Raw genomic sequence first — 18,809 nt, 5'->3', positions numbered from 1 at the left:
AATGCTGAGCTCCATTGAGAATAGGTTTAAAGGGGTTGAATGCCTTCTGCTGAGGTAGGGCATCCACCAACCTCTCTTTACATGCCCCCATGGCCTTTGTGTCACCCAACAATGATGGCACCAGAGCACCACAGACCAGGAAAGGTCATTGTTCAGTGCACCAATGGGAGGGCATGAAATAGTCAAACCTTTACGTGTATATGTGCAAATGTGTATGTGTGTTTGTGTACGTGTGTGTTTGTGCGTTGTGTGTGTATGCAAATGCAGAGGTGAATGCATGTCAAGTGAATGTCTGTCACACCTACTGCAGCCTTTTTGCTTCTGCTGTGAGTGAGGGGGGACGTCACACAAACAAGGAGCCAATCAGAGATTGGCTGTTTGGATTTATGCCAGGGGTTTTAGGCTTGTAAGACTTTTAGTACAAGTGTCAAAAGCCGTGTTTTCAAAAAAACAAAAAGCATTCTCACCTGAGACGACATGCCCTACACACCGTCTGGGTTTTTCTGCGACCGGTTAATCCGGGAGCGAGAGAGGAGAGACGGGGAAGGGTCCCTCAACAAGCCCCTGCGGTTCAGTGGCCAGGATTTCACCACCCTAAAGCAGGAGTACGTCCAGAAGAAGAGCCTGTTTGAGGATGAAACTTTCCCTGCCACCGTGGAGTCCCTGGGCTACAAGGAGCTGGGTCACAAGTCCAACAAGGTCAAGAACATCGTCTGGAAGAGGCCCAAGGTAAGATAGGATACAGAGGGGGTTGAGGAGGTTGGCACTCTGAAGAGGGATGCTCATTAAAGAGGATCACGGCTCATGCTCGTGTGTGTAGGGTGGGGTTTGACGTTATCTTCAATAATACAAGCGTCAATGCCCTTTCGTGGAAATAATGGGATTTTCCATCTTGATGACAGTTATCAGTGAAGTAATGTCAGCCAGGAGAACCATCTCTCACTTATCTCTTCTAATTTGGGGATTACACATGGAGGTGAACAGTATATTGGCACCAGAGCAGAAGGAATGCTCCTCACCAATTCTTCATTGATGGAGTAGTTATGAAAAATGTATTCCTGTTATTCCTGTGTTCTGAATGTGTCTGTAGGAGATCTGTGACAATCCTCAATTCATTGTGGGAGGAGCCAGCAGAACCGACATCTGTCAGGGAGATCTTGGTAAATATTTTCTATATAAAAAAGTAATAACACCTTTAGGTTGTTGTCACTTCAAACTGAAATCACCCAATTCAATTAATGAAGTTGTGCTTCTTTTTACATTCAAATTGATTTCAAATCATGATTTCTGATTGTAAACCTGGAAGGAAATAGTCTACAGACAGGGGCTATAGCTGCTAGATTGGTGACCTCAGAACATTTAAAAATAAAGAATTGAGAAAAAAACTTAATTTACCAAGAAATAGAATAAATGGCCAGGAATGTATATTACTGATCCAAAAATGTATTGACATTTATTAGGCATGCTGCTGTGACAGCTGCTGTGTTAGAACAGGTCACATGATGCCTGCAACACTCAGTATGCCCACCAACCCACTATCACACAGCATGATGCATTGACACTGCAAGACACTGAAGTAGAATTCAGAGCATCCGCAGAATGCCACAAAATAGCACCGCATAAACTGAACATATTGGGGTACCAGTAGAGGCAGAGCAGTACAGAAAACAACCCAACAAGCCCCCCACACATGGCCTCTCCGCCTGCAGTGGCACCCCCTTATTATGCTTATTCTTTTGGAAGGGAATCCAGCCAGCAGCACTTCTCATTGTTGTTCCATCCAGGCCGTGCATAAAGGGCACCAGGCGGGACAAAGGTCTAGGCAGACCCTGTTGCCTGCTCCCCTCCTGTTGAAAACCTTACATTGTTTATAGCACTCTGACACACACCTGGATAATCAAAAGTCACATGTCAGCACTTGCAGGTGGTCTTTTCCTCTACAACACAAAAGGAAAATAGTTTGTCATAGAACACACTGTTGGCTGTTTGTTGTTGTCATTTTAAATAACAATGGTCCAGGTACAGTGTGTGACTGACATTATTGTGGTTAAAGCATCCTTTGTAGAATACCTATACTGTATACATAAGTACCGTTTACATTTTTGGTATCATTACTGGGTTTTAAGGCATCAAAAATGTTACTACCCCATTTCAACTGCTGCCCAACCCTCAATGCACTGTAACGGTTCTCTGAGATTATTGCTTCTGTTGAGGTTGTGTTGCATCTCGTGTCTGTCTCCCTTATTGTGAACTAAATAGTAGTGAGTAAAAAATGAGTCATGGGTCAAAATGAATAAAGAAAAGGTCACAATCAAGGTCAAAATGAGATAATCTGTCATATATCAGGAACATGGTCGTAGAAATGGGCAACAAAATGTGCCCATAACCACTTTCAGCATACTTTGGGCATGTCATAGGCAAATTTGTTAAAAGATTTCAATAATGCAATGTGTTGTGAGCCATTTTGCAGCTATTTTCACTATTCATTGTAGAACAAAATATATTAAAATTGGAATACCATTCATTTTCAAAATTGAACTATGTCATTAATATACTTAGAGTTGTAAATAATATAAAGTGCCCCCTTCTGTTTAGCCGAGAACTGGAGGTCTAGAACTTGGGGTCATGTGATCAGTGACATCACGCCGGTGTACTCTTTAGCCTCCAGTATTCCCCTTTAAGTGGTTATAGAACCAAGCTTAGCAAGAGATGTTGGTGCGGACAGTGTTTGTATTTGTAATGTATCTATTTGTGTGAAAGTAGCCCCTGGGAGGGACAGAAAATCTGTATTGAATGGGTTTGAACTGAGCAGTGTGCTTTGTTCAGGTGACTGTTGGCTGTTGGCTGCCATCGCCTGTCTGACTCTGAATGAAAAGCTCCTCTACAGAGTCGTTCCACAGGAGCAGAGCTACTCTGAAAGCTATGCTGGCATCTTCCACTTCCAGGTTAGAAATCACTTCTTAATGATAGTGCTGTGAATTTTCATTGAAGGATTACCTCACTCCCAAAATGACTTTTTCTTCTTCTATTTATACTCACCCCATGATGGCTTGCTTGAGAAAAGGAGAATTATCGTTTGTTCTACAGTTGAAAAAAATAATATATAATTTATAAAGTCCAAAATAACATTCACAGTATAATCCCAAGTGTCCTGTATCCCGTCCGTGTCCTCAGTATTTACAGTATTTAAATGATAGAAATGTTGGGGGTGAAATATTCCTTTAATCTTGATTTAGCCTTTATATTATGTTCCTTGTTTCCATTGTATTGAATTCATTGCCACTAACACAGGGCTCCTTCCACAAAGCTCGCAGAGGGAGTGCGTCTCTGGGGGCAAGCTTAGATTTTGTTGTGGTTTATTTGGTACCTCAATCTTTAACCTCAATCTTTAATCTCACCTTCTCTGTGTCTTCCAGTTCTGGCGCTATGGCGACTGGGTTGATGTTGTCATCGACGACCGCATCCCCACCTTCAACAACCAGCTGGTGTTCACCAAGTCGGCTGAGAGGAACGAGTTCTGGAGCGCCCTGCTGGAGAAGGCCTATGCCAAGTAGGTGGCAGAACAGAACAGAGGATGGGAGAGAAGCCTTTTATGCATATTATTTCTTTGGGCAGGCACATATTTTCTGATATCTTCATGAGGAGATTAATATCTACTCACCTGTAGGTAGATGCCAATGGGCAGACTATGAATGATGAAACAATTCTTTGAGACACACATACAGGTATTTCGGGGGGTGGCTGAATCCGCCATGCCTTCATAGGGTGAAAACAACACAATTTAACTTACATGTTACATTTTATGGATTTATTTCATCATTGCACAACATATGGTATGGTACAAGTATTGCATGTGGTGCAGGTAATTGCAACAACCACTGATGCTAAGAAAATGAAAACGGGGCAGCCAAATATTCAAAAACGATTCTGCCAATAATCATATTCTTTGAGACACACATCCAAGATTTTGCCACACTGGGCAAGAGCTACTTGTAGAGTGCATAGCTGGAATTTGGCATAAGTAATTGTCTCTTGTTTTATGACATTGGACTTTTAAGACCTTACCAAAACCATGGGAATCACTGTGCTATAGTACTATATTTAAATTATCTCTGTAACATTACTTCTCCTCCAGGCTTCATGGCTCCTATGAGGCCCTGAAGGGTGGCAACACCACTGAGGCCATGGAGGACTTCACTGGAGGAGTGACTGAGTTCTATGAGATGAAGGAGGCCCCCAAGGAGCTGTACAAGATCATGCAGAAAGCTCTGCAGAGAGGCTCCCTCATGGGCTGTTCCATTGATGTGAGTTTAAAACGTACAAATAGGAACGGACCTATAATGGTGCCCAGTAAAGGTGCAGAGGTTACGAAGAGCCATAGCTTGTTGGCTCTGCAGTCTGCACCCATTGCAATGGCTACTGCCTCTACAAATGGACCGTATTCACATTCAATATCGGCTTTAAAGTCACATCACAGGTTTAGACAAGTGGGTGAAAATATTGTTTGTAAAAGCGCCATTGGTTGTAGATTTCCATAAAAGAGGAATAATAGAAACATAACAATCAGAACCATAAAAGTATATGTCTGATTTATATTAAAGAAATAAAGGTCCTGTACCTGCAACAATAAATCTTCGTACTGGAAATTAACTGTATTGCAGAGCAAAAAGGAAAACCCAAAACTATTTATTTTGAAATTAAATTGCAATATTTGTTATCTGTATTAAAGTTGATCAAACAAAAATAATACAATTGGACAATTCATATCTTTTCAAAATATAAATGTTCACTTTTTTCCCCTGTAATGTCCCTAATCCAACCAAAAGTTGTAGGTCTTTGCTTTCTCTTCTCTCGAAATCAAGTAATCGCAAAGCTTAGAAAACAAAAAGGCAATGCATTGCTTGACAAAAAAGGAAAAATATGTATCCTCCTCAGTGTTGAGTATTAGCTTTAAAAGAGTTTGTTTGCCAAATAACCACCACCAAACACAAACACTCTTCTTTGCCCCAAGATGGAATCCCAGGTGGCCTCACTTCCTGTACCTTTATAGCTTCCTTGTACCTCACTTCTTGGAACTATTGCTCACATGTTTTTTCCCCACAGCTCCCCCTATGATCAAACATTGTCAACAGAAAATGGATGACTATGATTTAACTACACAAAACACCTCCGCACACTACGTTTCAGGGTTAAATTAAATACTCAACCATAGTTTAACCAATATCTTCCCTTGTTATCCCCCAGTATGTTTCGTTTTCTTTCAATACTCATACAAGGACAGGAAATACATTATTTCATACATTTATATGGCAGTGTCACAAACAGACACAAGATAAAGGAAAACAGGGTAGAAACAAAGAGGTTCCTTCCTTGTAAAGTGAAGAAAGAATACATACTATACTAGTATACTGTTATGAAGTAGCAGCAGATGCAGATGTGTATAGGTGCAGTTTAACAGCAGATGCAGATGTGCAGCAGTAGAGACAGTAACAGATATAGAACTTAGGCCTTGGAGCTAATATTATTTCATGCAGGTGGAACACAAGGAAGTAGACCCACATAAGGAAAGTATTCCATATGAGGAAAGTAATCCGCAAAACAAAATTATCCATGTGTAATACGTACTTTAAAGGTTGGGTTCTCTATCCTCTTAAAAATATCAAGTGAGGGGCACCTGGTAATGTTGGATTAAAGTGCTCTAAACAAACATTAAAAATGCTGCCACATGACGTAATCCCAAAAGTCGTTCAGTTAGTTCACAGGGGCGTTTGGACTCACCAAATGTATTTCTTGATGCGCTCGCCTCGCACTCTAGCCTGGTTCCTTTACCTCCAGCATCACCCGTTTGCATAACATATCATGAACCCCAAATTCACCCTTGTGGCTATTGTTTGTGTATTTCCTAATTCCTTCAGTGTTTCTAAATATATGTTCTTTGATTCTAATTTTCTATTCTCAGATTATCCATCTTAATATATGCTTTATATACTAATGAATTTCATTATATTGAATGTTGGGTTTGTTCCCATTTATTCTTTCTGTAATACCTTATTTTGTAAATCACCAGTCCCTGGTTCCAGCTCGCTTTGAGACTCGTACTGTGACAGGACTTGTGAAGGGCCATGCTTACTCTGTGACTGCTGTAGATGAGGTAAGCAGAGAGGGTAACGCTTGCACACCAACTTCACAAATGCAAAAGTACCGGTATTGTTGATGATTAATGATCCATAGTGTTATATAAAACAAAAAGTGCCACTCCACCAAAAACATGTGAGGTGAAATACATAAACATTTCAGATAAAATCTTTACTCTGTCTCTGCCTGTGTCCACACACTTGTGTCTTATTTATAGGGCATTGATAGTCTCCGTATTCTGTCTTCTTATGTCCATTTTTCTATCAAGTGCTTTGTTTTTCCTTCCGTCTGTCTCAATGAAGAAATAAATAAGTCAAGTGAGCTGCCTTTGATTAAATGATAATAATTTCTCAGTGTAAACAGACCCAGCACAAGGAGAATAAAGTGCGACTGGTGCGTCTCAGGAACCCATGGGGTCAGGTAGAATGGAATGGACCTTGGAGTGACAAGTAAGTGATATGCAAAAAAGAAAGATTTGTTTTGTGCCTATATTGATAGTTACAGTGAAGATGGACAGGAAATGAAAGCAGTCTTTCCTTGATATATATTGATATATCTAATATGTGTCTCTGAACGTGTTGAATTCTAAAAGTGAGGATAGATACAAAGGAAGCACACCACACAAGGCCTTGTGTGGTAGATTCACAATCAGAAATACTTCATAACTAAGTGCATTAGCAGCTATCAAGAGTCAAAGCCTATTTTCATGCTTTCCAGACACCCATTTTCTGTTAACTTTTCCAACAGCTCTAAGGAATGGCAAAATCTGTCTAAGTCTGAGAAGGAGAAGCTGCAGCATCAAAATGCTGAGGATGGCGAGTTCTGGTAAGTTTTACTGATTGATTAACCTGTTGTGATTAAGGATGTCATGTCACACACCAAAATCGGCTATTTGCGGTGTGGTGCACAGCCATGTATAAAACAGGCATTGCAGTGAAGAAGTTGTTCCTTCTACTTCTTTCGTGTATCATCCTCAAATGTCCCCCTTCCACTCGGAAGAGTTGTTCCTTGAAGGATTAGTTTCTTGCACCCATCAGAGGTATATGTGTGATCGAAGACGAAGGAGATCTGAGCCAGATACTTCATCCTGTACCCTGCGTCTTCCGTGCAGGATGTCCTTCGACGACTTCAAGAAGAACTACACCAAGATCGAGATCTGCAACCTGACCCCCGACGCCCTGGAGGACGACAAGATCCACAAGTGGACGGTTTCTGTGAACGAGGGACGCTGGGTGAGGGGGTGTTCTGCTGGAGGATGCAGGAACTACGCAGGTACACAGTGGGCAGGGTGAACTCTAGAGTGGATCCATTTGGTGTGCATGAGGGCTTGGTCAGGTTCAGCTTCATGTAAACAGTGGTGGAAAAAGTACTCACAGGTCTTACTTAAGTAAAAGTATCAATACTGCAATGTAGAAGTCCGGAATTAAAAGTGTATTGGTATCAAAATGTACTTAAAGTACCCAAATTAGAAATTACTCATGTAAAAACTATCAAATTCGACACCCGCGTTCCACACACCCGCAGGGAGTGCAGTGCCCGGCCTCGAGTCGGTGGCATACACCGTTGTCCAGAAACACCACAAAAGGCTCTGCCAGTGGGCCTAATGAGGCCAACTCGTCTCACCTGTGCAATTTCCAGCCTCTGCCTCAGCCAATTGATTGCCATGGCAACCCCACACCTGCCAATTGATTACTTAACCAGTCCACTTTTCACAGTCAGTTTGCACTCTTCAGACACAGGCAGACAGACAGATACAGAGATCTCCATGTGGGACACAGACAGACAGTTAAAATGGGTGCTATGACAATGGGTATTATTAGGTTACCCAAGTTGCATCGTTCCTAAGTACTGTAGGCCGGGGCACGTATAGGTCTAGTAGTTATGCAGAATCAAGGTTCAAGCTTTATTTTGTCTCCCGAGGAAGAACTTTGTCTTAGACAAAGGACCGCATGCAAGCGTAGCCCTATATGCCCATGTCGCCGCAGAGCAGCGCCACATGTCCCATTTCAAGTCTTCAAATGTATAAAGGATTATTTTGAAAATAGACGATCTACAACCTCCACAATGCGTAGCATCGCGATGCATTTTGAGCTTGTAGAGATAGGCTACTTTCAAATGTCCGAAATGTATATAGGGCTGAAGTGGGTAATGTATGTTTTGTAATAACAATCCAAATCTAAAAAGTATCTAAAATAAATAATTGTAGTGGAGTAGTGGACAATATTTGTCTCTGAGTAGAAGTAAAAGTACAGAAAATTGGACATACACCAGTAAGGTAAAAGTAACGTAAAGTAAAACGGTTTGATGCTTGATGAATTCATGATTTCTGAAGGGTTCTCTGCCATATTTTGTACAGACACATTCTGGACCAACCCTCAGTACCGCCTGCGTCTGCTGGAGGAGGATGATGATCCAGAGGATAACGAGGTGGCCTGCACATTTGTGGTGTCTCTGATGCAGAAGAATAGGAGGAAAGAGCGCAAGATGGGAGCCAACCTCTTCACCATCGGATTTGCCATTTATGAGGTATAATCGGCTGTCTCACTAAACTGTCTCACAACTGTCTTTGTAGTTTTGTCTTTGTGGAGAACCCTCGCCTCTCTGGTGCTGAAGAAGTCTAAAGTCAACCATATGCTAACTATTAACATTCAACTACTTATTCAGGCAATTGTTCCATAATATAACATTGAATACTTTATTTTACATATACTTTACACAAGCTTTATACAGTTATGCTGTACGTGTATGGCTTTCCTGTCATACTGACATTGTCTCTGTCTGCCCATAGGTTCCAAAGGAGGTAAGGAGGAAGCCTGACTTGCAGTGGAGCATCCGTTTGCCAGCTATTTCACACCCTGCACTATGTGGATTTCAGTCTTTATGACTATCTTTATGTGTATCTGTATGACGTATGTATTAACCCCTTCAGGCCTGAGGCAGATTCTAAAAACCACCTTCTATGGCAGGGGTTCTCAACCCGTGGCCAAATTATTATTATTATAGAAAATGGAAATGAAGAGTTTACATAGTACACATAGTACATGCATACATTTCCTTAATGATTATATCTGGTTTCAGTATTTATTTATGATGTATTTTCGCTATTATTAATTAAGGTTATTTTTGCAGTCAGTTTGTATGGGGGGGGGGGGGGGGGTCACGATACATGGCCAAAGCATTTCCGGAGGTCCCCAGCCAAAAACGTTGAGAACCCCTGTTCTAAGGTAGGCTACAAATAGAGGTTCCGGTCATTCTTTTTTATTGTGTCAAACATTCTCTGTGCTCTTTCCCTCCTCCTCTTTTGCAGATGCATGGAAACAAGCAGCACATGCAGAAAGACTTCTTCCTGAGCAACTCTTCCAAGGCTCGCTGTAAGTCCTACATCAACCTGCGCGAGGTCACCCAGCGTTTCCGTCTGAGCCCTGGGGAGTACGTCATCGTGCCCTCCACCTATGAGCCCCATCAGGAGGGCGAATTCATCCTGCGAGTCTTCTCTGAAAAGAGGAACACCTCAGAGTGAGTGGGTGAGGGAGCCAAGTGGGTGGCTGGTGGCAGGAGGGAAAAGCCGGGGCTGGATGTAAAGGGGAATGTGTACTTACACTAAAGTGTAATTGTCCCTCCCCCTAACATAAGGTCAACCTCATATAGCTTATAGCTTTGTTACTTGTAGTTATTAGAGTTTTATGCATTTCTGTTTGTGTTTTGTTTGATAGGGCTGGGTATTGAAAAACAGAGTGTATGGATACTCTACCATGTTTTGGTAGCAATATTCAATTAAAAACATCGAAAGGTCTCAAAACACTCAAATGGTTTTATTTTTGTGATGAGAATTAGTAATATATGGTCATTTGGACCAACAAAATAAATGTACGATTCTATGACAAGATTCTAAGAAACTATATGAAAAGCAGTCCCAAAACTGCAGAACCAAATTTTTATTAAATTAAAAACAATATCCAGCCCTATATATTGGCATGTAATGTAGCACATTTCAATTGATCTAAGCAGTATCCAGCTGTACTGGTGTTTCCTCAGTTAGCTTGCCCTGCATTATGTGTTTTACATTTTGGATGTGGGTGGATGTATTGATCATGGGATAGCTTGGGGATTGTTGGGAGGGTTAAAAACCACCAAGGACAAACAATTTTAACGGCGATTTGATTTGTAGAGCTGGAAGAAATCGGCCCCAGTTCGAAGCTGTTATGGAATCTTTTTTAGGACAAGCGACTTCAGATTTGGAAATGCTCCGGTAAACATCTCCTTTTAGTCCATGAATTACCCCCCTCCCATGCTGCAACCTCAATAACACCACTTAATGCTGACCTGGAGGACAAGATGGCATCCAGAGGTGGTCTTCTACCTATCTGATGGACTGGGATCTGAATTACAAGCAGCAAAATGGAGGTCCCTTTCAAGCTAGCTATGAAGTGGAAGTGCCCAGCAAACCAAGCACTTTGCCAGTTTTTGAAGAACAAATATTGGCTTTTAGAGCATATCTGCTCATAGGTTAAATAGTATTTGCAATTAATTCTTTATCCTGCTTGGAGTACCATATTGATAGAGGCTGCCGCTATAAGGACAGCGCAATGAGTGGCAGAGGGTTATTTCTGGATTATTTATGCCAATTTTGTATGCTTTTGTGATTGACAACCTGGATGCTATCAGACACTATCTTAATTGTTTACATTTTGGGAATTATTTGCAAATACTGTTTGGCCCAAGGCACCTCCCAATTAGAATAACAGAACCTCAGTGGATAGGTAAATACAAAGTGTCCAAGAGGAGAGCAGCTGAAATCAAGTGGCAATAAAAAGACATTGTTTTCAAGAGGAAAACTAACACAGTTTTGGATGGAAGGAACAACAGGTGGTACTTAACTAATGTGTTTTCTTCACAGCTCACTGACACGGTAAGAGTTTGTGGTATGATTTTGCTCGTTATGAATACGGGCCATAAGTCTTCAATCATATACTACATGTAAAGATAAATATATTGTTATAGGATGAGAAAGATAATTCCATTCAAGAATGACTCAGGACATACTCAGATTTACTGTAGTGTCTGATATCATGTCATAAAATACTGTTTTGATTAGCCATTGATAGATTTATGGTCCAAACGCAATGGTACGCCCTGTTCATGTCGCCATGGTGACTGCTGTTTGTTCGTCTTCATCCAGGGAGATAGAGAACAGGATTGAGGCTGATCATCCAGTGGTGAGTTTTTCTCATCTCTCCCCCTTTGCCTTCAGACTTTTTACATTCAATAAAAACAATTCTGACACCCATATTACATTTTATGTCTCCACACAGTCCTGGAGGCAGACCTAGTCTATTCCAGCTATTAGTAATTTATGTATTTATTGTGTTAATTTAATTCTAACAAAAATATGTGCAGATCTTTGACTTTGCCGTCAGAGAATTATCTGCACATACTGCATTTACTATATTATGAATCTCATTTCTTACCAAAACGTTGCATTGTGCTGACAAAGGGTAGCCCTCTGAAGACTTTTTCTGCCTCTCAGACACTGTCTGTTTCTCTCCACATATTTCTTCTGCCTTCCATTATGGACCCACACCTTCTCAGCCGGCACCAGCCTTGGCGGGGGAGGAGAGCGAGGAGGACCAGCAGTTCCTGACCATCTTTCAGGAGATAGCTGGAGAAGTGAGTACAGTATATGGATGGGTGACAGACAGCTAGCGTTGGATGGAGGGACTACTGCTCCTAGTGTATCAAGTATCAACAGGGGCTTCATTACTGACATTATTTTCGTATGACACAGTATAAGTTAAGCTTTAGTTGATGATTGACAACAGAGTGGAAATCATTTAGAACAAATGAAAGTTTGGATTGGCTGGTGTTGGTGGAGTGCCCAGTGCCTGCCACTTCTCACTGTCAACATAGCTATAGCAGAATGTGAAAGGCAGAGTACATAGCCTCTATGTAGTGCCTCCACGTGTCGAGACACGATAGCTGGTCTGCTGGATACAGCTCAGACCCTGGCTGAACTACACTGAGGAGGTTTGGCCCCCAGACATATGCAGGCCCACCGGTGGACATGCCCTAGGGCAGTGATACTCAACCTCAGGCCCACGGGCCACATCAGGCCCGCGGGACCATTATGACTGGCCCACCAATGAAAATCTAAAAAAAAGAAGAAAAACAAATCTGGAAAATGAAATAAAAATAAATAAATCTGAATGAAGTTATCTTTAATTACATTATTATAAGTAATACTATTAGAGTTGTACTATTACTCGAACGAAAATAAAAGCTTGGGGGGGGGGGGGGGAGATGCAATGCAAATGAAAGACATATACTGTGTATCCCTATTCCCTGACATAATTTTATAGCTAAACGGACAGAATTCTATTTTATTTGAATGATGAAACCCAGCTGCCATTAATAGTTGGAAATGGAAATGGAAATTGCGGAAATTGCGGAAATTGTAATTGCGGAAATGGTGGAAATGGAAATTGTGAAAATTGCGGAAATGGAAATTGAGGAAATTGCGGAAATGGAAATTGCGGAAATTGCGGAAATGGAAATTGCGGAAATTGCGGAAATTGCTCTTCACTTATAGCTATCTATTTTCAGGTAGATTGTTTTATTTTACTCAGTCAGCCATATCACTACTCATTTTTTTTCATGAAAAAGGTCATAGCTGGGTAATCTATTTTCACATTTGCACATTGTACTTTGATACATTTTGCGAAAATAAAGCAATTGAAAGAGAGAAGTTATCAAGTATCATTAATGTCGTAATTTTATCTACTGGCCCCTGGCCCCTTGCCATTTTTGTAATGTGGCCCACAGGTAAATCTATTTGAGTATCCCTGCCCTAGGGCCCATGAACCAACCCCTAACTGTGGGTTAATATTGCCACTGCCGGCCCAGGCCACCAGCGTGGTGGTCCGGGCATCCTAGGCTGCAATGCCAGCCTGACAGCGAGTGAGACGCTGGTCCTGACTACCTTTGCTGCATGTCACTCCCCATCTCGCTCCCCATGTGGAGTCTGTGGGAAGGGAGTAGAAGCTAAATCTTTCCAGTGCAAGGGCTGTCAGAAATGGGTCCATCGGAGGATTGGAGATGCAGTGGAGTAAAAGGCAAGCAGAAGTGAAACATTCCAGTGCAAGCCAAGCGGTGCAGGTGCAGCCGAGCAATCGGGGCTTGTATTTGACAGGGAGACGTATGGTGGACAGTTTCTGCTACCTGGGACTAACACTGATGGGGGGTGGACCTAGCAGTGACCACAAGGTGAGAAGTGGAAGGAAGACATCCAGGGAACTCATGCCCTTTATAACATCCAAGGCCGCATCCCTGAAGATGAAAGGTCAAGTGTACTGTATGTCAGAATGGCATGACATAATATGTAAGCAAGACATAGGCCCTGAGGGTGGAGCATGAAGAGAAGCTGAACAGAGTGGAGAGGAGGATGATCAAATTGTTGTGCAGTGTGTCACAGAGGGAGAGAAAGACCAGTGCAGAGCTGAGACAGAACATGGGAGTGGTTACACAGGCAGACTGCAGTAGTATAGTAAGTAATGTTGATTAACTTAGAGGGGACTCTGCATCGACCATGAGATGGACTGTTCAGGGTTGTAGAAAGTCACAGTGAGAATCCAGTACAACCCAGTGGTGCCTGGAAAGCAGACTTTAAACAGATGAGGTTTGGGGATAAAGCAAGAGAGGCAAGGTTGAGATGGTTTGGGCGAAGGATGCTGAAGATGGAGCTGCCAGGCAAGAGGAGAAGAGGAAGGCCAAAGACGAGGTTTATGGATGCGGTGAGAGAGGACATGCTGGTGGCTGGAGTGACCAAGGAAGATGCAGAAAACAGAAACAGATGGCTAATTCTGATCGGAATTAGCCGCAAGAAGAAGTTATGATGGCTTGTGTAAACAGTAAAGTAATCTTCTCCTGTTTTTGTCACAGGAAATGGAAATCACAGCAAATGAACTCAAGAATGTCCTCAACAGAGTGGTCTCCAAACGTACGTCTACTCACATGCTGAACTATACACTCTACCACAATACTTATACAGTAAATCTAATCATGCGGTTATTACATTTATTAAAACAACTATTCGTGTTTTTCAGTATTAATCAGGCAAATATATCAACATTAATTAAAAAGGAAAAAATGTGTTTCTAAGATGCAGTTACTTGTGTGTTGTACCTCTCTCCTCCAGACAAGGACTTTAACACTGAGGGTTTCAGTCTGGAGAGTTGCAGGAGCATGATTGCTCTGATGGACGTATCCTTTGTATCGAGCGCATCGGGCTGGCTGTCTCTAGAACGCACAACCTGCTGAGCCCCATGGCAGGGTCTATGATCCACAACCTGCTGAGCCCCATGGCAGGGTCTATGATCCACATTGAAAACACTTTAAAATGCCCATGACTTTGTTTCATTTCCATTTAAAGCAATATTTCTCTTTGCTGTCTATTTTGATGTTCTATTTTTTTACAACATGTTGACTCTGCTAGGTAAATGTGATTGTGGTCTTAACTGCCTCTGTTAGATGGATGGAACAGGTAGACTCAATCTGCAAGAGTTCAGACTTATGTGGAACAAGATTAAGCAGTGGCAGGTGTGAATACCTCTATATCTTTCTTATTCATCCTTTACTGTGCTTATAGCTATTCTAGGTATACGAGACACAGCTAAGCATCATCTGTCTTCTCAAATTACAGTTGAAGCCTTGAGATGAATTACTGTATTTTCCGCTTTGGGGCTCAGTTATGCATATTTCATCTGCATTACACACTGCAGTCTTTTACAGTGAAGCACATATTAAGTCTAAGATCAGATCAGGTGTATTGAAAACAAATCACCCTTAATACGGATGTACACAATTCTTCTGAAGGCTTCAGTTCAGCTGTGAGCATTACAAGGTGCATTAGATTTACAACTTCTCTTTTCCAGGGAATCTTTAAGCACTACAACTCCGACCAGTCTGGCAGCATCAACAGCTATGAGATGAGAAACGCCGTCAATGATGCAGGTAATAACCAATGCAAAGACTAGTCTTGTTGATATAAGCTAAGGTCATAACATTTGGAGAGGTTGTTAAAAAATTAAAACTCTATGGGGGTCATTAAAATATGTTATAGACCAGTGGTTCCCAAACTTTTTAGCCTGTGACCCAAAAGAGAAATTCGATGTTTGCCGCGGGACCCAAACTAGTGAAAATAGCAGATCTACATGCTCACAACTTCTAAATGATTGAAATTGTTTTATTCATGGAATTTCTTCGATTGGTTTACAGTGTGTGTGTGTGCTGTGTGTGTGTGTGTATATATTTCTAAACTAAATCTTTTGATGATTTTCTTTTATGTAGGAAAACAAAAACAGGATTTTTACTCGAGTCGTGACCCATAAAAACAGGTCTGTGACCCACTGTTTGGGAACCACTGTCATAGACCATATAGGAACTGTTTGAATTGCCTTTGCTCCATGCCTGACCTCTGCCTGTGAATGTTGTTGTCACTGTACAGTCATGTGTCTTGTGTCCCGCTCAGGCTTCCGTCTCAACAACCAGCTGTACGACATCATCACCATGCGCTACGCCAACGAGAACATGAACATCGACTTTGACAGCTTCATCAGCTGTCTGGTGCGGCTGGAAGGAATGTTCAGTAAGTCTGTAGTCGTAGTAGTCCAGGAACAGGGCATCGGGTCAATAAAGGCCTCATTTCAGAACAAAAACTGGAAGATGGCTTTTTGCTTTTATAGCAAAAATAGCCGATCTACAAGTTCAGAGTGAGCTCGTAGATCTGCTATTTTGGTTATTTTTGAAAATATAAAATGTCCAAAATCGGGACACCAGATTGAAAGTGGCGAATGAATCTACGGAATAATCTATGACAAGAAAACAACTATATGGATAGTTATATGCCATCCTGGGACCCCAAATGACGCCCCTGCAGGTCAACACAGTGCACCGCTAAATGCCTGTGTTTCGATTACTGTTGGAAATCCAGCCCAGTTTGGCTACACATGTGAAGTGACCTTTAGTATACCAAATTGAGTATACCACAAAATAGAGGTCAAACTATATTTGACACCAAAAATCACTGTCAACTGTATTTTTTTAGCATCCATTGTACTGAATGATTTACCTAGATAGTCAGATTTGGTCGTACCACATTGTTGGGAATCCAGTACAGCTGCTGTATCATAGTATGTATTGTTTTCCTTACAGGGGCATTCCAGGCCTTTGATGTGGAGGGAGATGGTACGATCAGACTCAGTGTCCTGGAGGTAAGCACTTAACTAGCTATTAACTGTACCCAATGCTATTGTTTCATGTGAATAAGTTTCACTCTTTGTTATGACATAAATTACATCTGTAAATATCTTCTCTGTGAATTATGAAGCCATAGACATGTGCTTTTTAAAATTTAGAATGAATGCTTGTGGCTCAGACTTCAGAAAACATAAATATCATAAGCCTTTGTTTGTTAGTTTATTTTATTAATTGCAAAAGTTCCATTGGAAATCTGTGGTGGGACAGATGTAACTTCTAGATTGGCCTACAAAAATACTTCATCCCTTTAGCGCTCTATTGAAAAGGTTGCTTAGCCTTAGACAGTATCTTCAACAGAAAGTTTTAGTCCACTCCCTCTTTCCAAATAGTCAGTGTCAAATGATAGATATCCCATTTTGAGATGCCATGCACTTATTTTGTTGAGCTAACAGCTGTTGTGTCTCCCCTTTGCACGCAGTGGCTCCAGTTGACCATGTATGCCTAGAGCAAGGCTCATCTTTTCCCAGGTGAGCCCCACTCCACGAGGACCAGAAACTGCCAGCCTTTACCTCATTATTCACTGTGCCTGAACGCCGTTAGGAGCTCATCCATTTCGCCTCCACTTCCTCCTTCAAGCTCCCACAAAAACTTTGCTCTTTCCCACTCCCAAAATGTCCCCTTATTCTGTATTTTGCTCCCTCAGTTCGCTCACACTTCTTTCAATTCTCATCCCTTCTTCATCTTTCTTTATACTTTATACATGCCTCCTTTTCCCTCTCCTGCCTTTGTCCCCCAAGTACCAATCAGTATCACCCTTGAGTCATCAGCCCTGTTTTACCTTTTTAATATATATATATATACACACACATACACACACACACACTCTCTCACACACACACACACACACACACACACACACACAATACACCCCTTCCCATAACGCATGTACCGTACTTTTCTCAGGCATCAAACACACACACAAACCTCTCTTTTTCTGTCACGATACCTCACAAAGCCTCTCCCTAAGTTATCCATCTCTGTAGTATGCATTGTTCATCTTTCTGACTCAAAGATCCACCTGGTGCTCTGGTTGTCGCCTGCTTCTCCAGCCCCTATCTATACAGTTAAAAATAAAGCAGACCACCAGTGGTGCGAGGCCCCTTCCTTCTCCTCGTCTCATGGACAGGCGACTTGGTTGGACAATGGATGATGACTTGTGGGAAAGAATCACTTTAGCAGTAACTTGCTCCTCCAAACCCTCTCTATAACTAACATTTCCATTTCCGATATTAAGTTAACAAACCCATGGTCCTACAATACCCTTTTCGTACAACAGTGCAGCAAACAGGGGGCTCTCAGTGGTGGACAATGGATGAACTGCTGCATTGCGGGAAAGGAGCACAGTACTTCCAAACTCAGGCTTTCTGTTTCCAGCCAATGGTCATTCCCCAACTCCTACCCTCCCCATCCATCAAATCTCTTGACAAACTGTACAGTCTACCAAGTCTTATAGCTCTGCATGTGGATCCACAGAAGACCCTGCCAAAGAACACATGACTCTCTACTATGAGAACATCGTCATTACTGTGGTTGGAGGTTGGACTTTTCTTTAAGGCAGAGTTGAGGGCGATTTATGCTTTGTTGCGTGCAGGTCTGGGCGCACCGAAAATAGTCGATCTATGCGAACAACACGTCGCAGCGCGAAGCGTTGTGAAAGTGTAGATTGGCTATTTCCGTTGCGCAAAACAATGTGCGATGAAGTATATCAAGCCCTTTACCATTATGACAAGTTATGAGGTTCTAACAGTGGAGTTGTGGATACAGCTAATCGGGTTGGACTTCAGCTTTTTCGTGGTTTCCAATTAAACCTTTGGGTCAAATGAGTGTTCTGCATTTATAATGATTTTAAACCAATAAAGAACTGTGTAGTTATGGTTTGTCTGCTTTAACAATGGCTTTGACATTAAACAAATTATCTGACACAAATGCATGATACAGTACACACATCTTGTTGACTAAAACTGAAAGAAACTCAAAACGATGTTGCAGAAAACTTTTTTATTATGTTATCACTTGTTTCCTTATAAAATATCTGTTTATTAGTTCACAATGTCTGGTAGTAACTAAAAAGGAAAAAAACTGAAGAAACTTGGGAATGCCAGGTAAGAGGTACACTGCATGCTTTTCCTTATGTTTGAAATAACAGGGGCCAGATAAGGCCTGTTACCGGAAAAACTCTGAAGATGGTGATTTGTGAGGACTGCCGGGTTAACTGGGCAGAAGACAAACCCCAAACGTGATTGTACACAACCAACAGCTGCTGCTGCTGCCATCGCACAAAGGAGGACAGAGGAGCATAGAGCAAACTTTTACTTTAAAATTAAAAACAAAAATCTGGCTCTGTTAAAATATCGCCTTAAATC

General features: G+C 41.7%; 1 protein-coding gene across 2 annotated transcripts; it reads left to right on the top strand.

The window, feature by feature from the left end:
- Positions 1-477: 477 nt before the first annotated feature.
- On the top strand, positions 478-18,210 carry capn3a (calpain 3a, (p94); the record flags this gene model as incomplete). 2 transcript variants are annotated; one of them, XM_080783293.1, is made up of 21 exons in its annotated part: positions 478-729; positions 1,091-1,160; positions 2,827-2,945; positions 3,417-3,550; positions 4,136-4,304; positions 6,068-6,151; positions 6,490-6,584; positions 6,883-6,960; positions 7,247-7,407; positions 8,492-8,661; positions 8,924-8,935; positions 9,443-9,651; positions 11,315-11,351; positions 11,725-11,802; positions 14,071-14,128; positions 14,327-14,391; positions 14,659-14,727; positions 15,063-15,141; positions 15,659-15,775; positions 16,342-16,400; positions 16,865-18,210. In XM_080783293.1, the coding sequence occupies 21 exons, from the start codon at positions 478-480 to the stop codon at positions 16,889-16,891; spliced, it is 2,142 nt and encodes a 713-aa protein (XP_080639419.1). In that variant the 3' UTR covers positions 16,892-18,210. The 2 variants fall into 2 exon arrangements, with proteins under 2 accessions (XP_080639419.1, XP_080639418.1); XM_080783292.1 differs by having other exon boundaries at positions 11,725-11,823.
- Between the last annotated feature and the right edge of the window lie 599 nt (positions 18,211-18,809).

The sequence above is a fragment of the Protomyctophum bolini genome, assembly GCF_963924005.1.
Source record: "Protomyctophum bolini genome assembly, chromosome: 15".
Lineage (NCBI taxonomy): Eukaryota > Metazoa > Chordata > Actinopteri > Myctophiformes > Myctophidae > Protomyctophum > Protomyctophum bolini.
This window is presented reverse-complemented; position numbering and strand designations above follow the sequence as displayed.